This window comes from Curcuma longa, chromosome 11 (assembly GCF_044706935.1).
Source record: "Curcuma longa cultivar G26 ecotype Majalengka, Jawa Barat chromosome 11, ITB_CL_G26_1.1, whole genome shotgun sequence".
NCBI classification, from domain to species: Eukaryota; Viridiplantae; Streptophyta; class Magnoliopsida; order Zingiberales; family Zingiberaceae; genus Curcuma; species Curcuma longa.
In genome coordinates, this window is record NC_133871.1 from 18,053,367 (window position 1) to 18,057,505 (window position 4,139).

At 51.2% G+C, this 4,139-nt stretch overlaps 1 protein-coding gene across 1 annotated transcript; it reads right to left on the reverse strand.

Annotated features, from left to right (window-relative positions):
• Positions 1-222: 222 nt before the first annotated feature.
• Positions 223-4,139, reverse strand: LOC141838505 (respiratory burst oxidase homolog protein B-like). Its single transcript, XM_074726011.1, has 12 exons — positions 4,113-4,139; positions 3,440-4,017; positions 3,204-3,363; positions 3,078-3,126; positions 2,465-3,013; positions 2,002-2,388; positions 1,833-1,928; positions 1,537-1,652; positions 1,371-1,473; positions 1,216-1,289; positions 630-1,135; positions 223-566 (listed from the first exon to the last, which is right to left on the reverse strand). Exons 2-12 carry the CDS (start codon positions 3,981-3,983, stop codon positions 457-459), a joined length of 2,694 nt encoding a protein of 897 aa, XP_074582112.1. The 5' UTR covers positions 3,984-4,017; positions 4,113-4,139; the 3' UTR covers positions 223-456.

The window sequence follows — 4,139 nt, forward strand, 5'->3', positions numbered from 1 at the left end:
ACACACCACAATTACTCTTTAAAATCATACTAAAAAAATTACAAAAATCTTAATATAAATTTTAATATTATTGTAAACTAAAAAAATATTATTATGCAAGGTAGAGAACAATTACATATTCGATAGAGATCTTTTTTTTACCGGGAAACCTTTAACTTTATGTTAACCCTTTAATTGCGACTCTGGTTCGGTTCAGTCAACTCGACTGAACCAGAAAAGGGCAATACAGTCATTTCATAAATCATCATTCCGTATATACCGCTGACCGATTCTTGTCCAGGCCCCAGGGTTAATTGCGATGAACATTACATAAAGAATTTGTGTTGCAATTTGTTTTTGTTTCTGTTTTTGTTTTTGACATATGAAGAGTATTTATTTTAACATTATGTGATGAATATTACACAAAGAATAATATCGAGCGAATAGAATCCACCTAGAAAATTAAGAACTAATTAATTAGAAATTCTCCTTGTGGAACACAAATTTGGTGGTGGTCCTATGAGAGAAATCTTGGGACAGCCGTCGTAGTTCTCCGATCACCAGCGGGTCTCCGCAGTAGAACACGCCTGAAATCATTCACAATCGATCATAAACTAAATCAACAGAAAAGATAAAAAACAAGAACTCACCGACGATCTTGCCGGGGTGGTTGAGGGTGATGCGCTTGAAGACGGCGCGCCAGTTGGGGCGGGCGAAGTGGGTCCTCACTCGGGTGCCGGAGACGATGTCGACGCCGTTCTTGGCGTGGTGGAGCGCCTGCAGCATGAGGATGAGGGCGGAGCGGGCGTCGCCCTCCTCGTACACGCTGGTGCAGTGGTTGTGCAGCTCGATCACCCCCTCCTCGTCCTTCTCCGCCACCTCGTTCATGATCCCCCGGAACCACTCGAACGACCCTTCCTCCCGGGTCACCCAGTAGAAGTACGCCCTCTGCGTCATAAACTTCTTGCCGTCGCTGCTGTCGCCGTCACCATGCCGATCCTCTCGCTTCTGCTGCTGGACGTTGTTGAGGACGTCCTTGACGATGCTGATCAAGGGGGTGGCGCCGATGCCGAGGCCGATGAGGAGGAGAACGTCGTAGTGCTCGTAGTCCTGCGCGGGGGCGCCGTAGGGGCCGTCGATCAGCAACTTCGGCATTCTGATTCAATTCAGTTCAGTTTCAGTTTCATGATCAAAATCATGGAGATGCAGCAGTAGGAAGAAGATAGAATTATTAACCTCGGCCCGATTGATCCCTGCACTAGATCAGCTCGGAGAAGGCCACTCTGGTCGCTCTTTGCAGGTTGGCAGACCTGTTCGAGCAGATAATCAGCAGTTGTATTACGGATCTCTTCTGAAAACTTCATTTCGCCCTTTCCTTTCTTGTTAGTTACCTGAGAAAACACAGCTCTGAGCTGTGAAGTCCAGTCGCCTCTGGTGCGGACATGGATGCTGATGTAGTCGTCGCCGGGAGCCGATGTAATGGAGAAAGGATGCCTACCAATTGAACCACATCAGCCATTGTTCACCTAAAGGGGGATCACTAACAAGCTTGATTACCATTCGAATGGGGAGACAGCAGCACAGTTGACGACGATGTATTGCCCACTCCTGTATCTGAAACCTTGAGGCTTAGACATGTAGAGAGCCAACACATTCCCTGGGTAAACAGCAACCTACATCCACACACAAAACCCTAAATAGATTTAGAAGTTCTTCATCTTCTACAATTGTATAGGTTTAAGGATGATGATGATCAGTAGACAGTTTGGCCTCTCTCTAATGGTCTGTTTGAAGCAGCATACAAGAGAATCTATATATACTTTCCAAATAAGGAAGCTAATTGAAAAGTGTACCTTTTGAATCTTCACTGTTTCGGAGCCTGACCTGAAGACACGCAGCAGCCGCTCACAGGCATACAATGTGAGAGGGATAGCCAGATACATCCAAGTCTGAAATTTTTTATAATAAGAATTTGAAGTGCCATTTCTAGGAGGGTTTGTTTACTTTTCGATCGTCACTCACCGTCTTCTTGTACCATTTCTTGATGAGGTAGAGGCAGTAGCCGTGGACGATGTAGAGCGCGTAGACGACGACGAAGAGGTGGTGCGAGTACCAGAAGGCGTTGAATCCGGTGAGCCGGCGGAGGGGGTTGGTCGGGCTGAGCCGGTTCCGGCGGAACCAGGGCTGCGCCAGCACGTAGGCGATCGCCATGAGGACCAGCATCACCACCCCCGTCCACCCCTCCGTACCCTTCACGAACCACCAGTAGTTCGGCGGTCGCCGCTCACCGAAGAAGGGCTTCAGCGGCTCGTACTCGGCGTCGGTGCAGTGCAGCAACCGCGGGAAGTCGCAGGTCAGGTGAGCTACGATGTGGAGCGCCGCGCCGACTACAATCCCCGCCGCAATCACCTGTTCATCCATCGGTAGCTTCGGAAATCTTTTTTTTTTTTGGCCGAAAAATGAGATTTTTGAATAGATTAGTTACCTTGTGGAAGTTGATGTTGTCGTTGAAGGGGACGACGACGCCGAGCTTGGTTTTGCTGCGGAACCAGGTGATGGTGTTGCGACAGACGGGGAGGAGGATGAGCGCCATGTTGAACTTGAGCGTCTCCGCACCGCCCTTGGCGGTGGTGACGCAGTAGCCCATGACCTGGAAGACTGCGCGGTGGCGGTACTGGTTGAACTTCCAGGCGAAGAGGCCGACGCAGATGGCGAGCCACAGGGCCATCACCCACACGCGTTTCCAGTTGTCCTCCATGAAGTAGCCGATCCGCCGCCAGCATCGCCGCACTGGGTTCCGGTCCTTGGTCGGCACCAGCATCTGGCTCAGCATCTGGCTCATGTTGTTGCTGCTCGCACAGAGCCTCGACGACGGTTGCTGCCCCTGCGGTTGCAGAAGCAGCATCTCTAAGTTGTAGAGTTCGATATAGCCCAAGTTATTGGGGTCGAGCTCTTCCATGATCAATGCCGTGTACTCCTCCACTCGTTCTTGGATACTCGATAGCTTGTTGGCAGATGCGCTGAGGGCGATGATCTGAATCCAGAGACATCTTAAAAATTGAATCTTGTTGTTGAAGAGTTGGAATTTGTTAACGTACCTCTCTAACTTCTTCCTCTGTGATCCTGCCGTCGGCGTTCTTGTCCACCCTGTTTCATGGTCGATTCAATTTCAGATCATGAAAGCAACTGGAATTGTATTAAATTGGTTCGAGTATGATGGATACATGTCAAAGAAGGTTTGCAAACGCGCATCGAAGCTTTGGTCGGAGAGCTGCTCCCAGAATTCGCGGAGTTCCTCCTTGGTCAGCACGGTGGTGGTGATGCCGCGCCGTCGGGCAAGTGCGTCGAACACCTCGCCGGCGAACTCCTCCGATCCCACCATTCCTACATTTTGAGAGAAATTGATGTGTCAGATTCCATAAAAATTGAACTTTGAACCTAATTGCGATCGCTATCTCACCTATGCATTTGCCGAATCTCGACCGGAGAAGCATTCCATCGACTGCGAGCTCGTTGAAGCGGCGCTCGACCTCCGGCCACCCCTCGCTGGCGACATTCTTTGTCACGAACTGGAGCCCCTTGATGGCCTGCGCGGCGCTGGACTTGGTCCTGTCGAGCTGCGCCATGTTCTGCCGCGACCCCGACACTAACGACGACGACGACGCCAGCCGCCGGAACTCCTGCCCCACCTGCTTCAACTTGGCCACGACGTTGGAGGAGCGCCGCTCCAGGTCGCGAGCGACCAGCGCCGCCTCCAGATCGGCGCCGGCGGAGTGGACGCTCTGGATCGCGACGGCGTCGTCCCTGACATCCAGCGTGATCTCCACGTAGTTGTTGCCATCGTCAGCCGTCCCCGCCGTGGCGTCCTTCAACCTTACGCTCCGCTTCTTGGCGCCCAGAGGCCCGCTGAAGCCCACCGAGCGGCCGGCCTCGGGCTCAGACTCCGACGCCAGCTCCTGCTCGAAGTAGTAGTGCAGAGTGGTGTGATCATTCACACTGCTCATCTCTTCTTCTTCTTCTTCCGATATCAATGATACGCTAATTAATCGAAGAAATCGACTAACAACAGATCAAAATTGCACATACAAAGGAGCACTGAAGCACCGACAAACACTGGAGAGAACAAATTTCACCTTGGAGTTTCGTCGAACAGGTGGCGA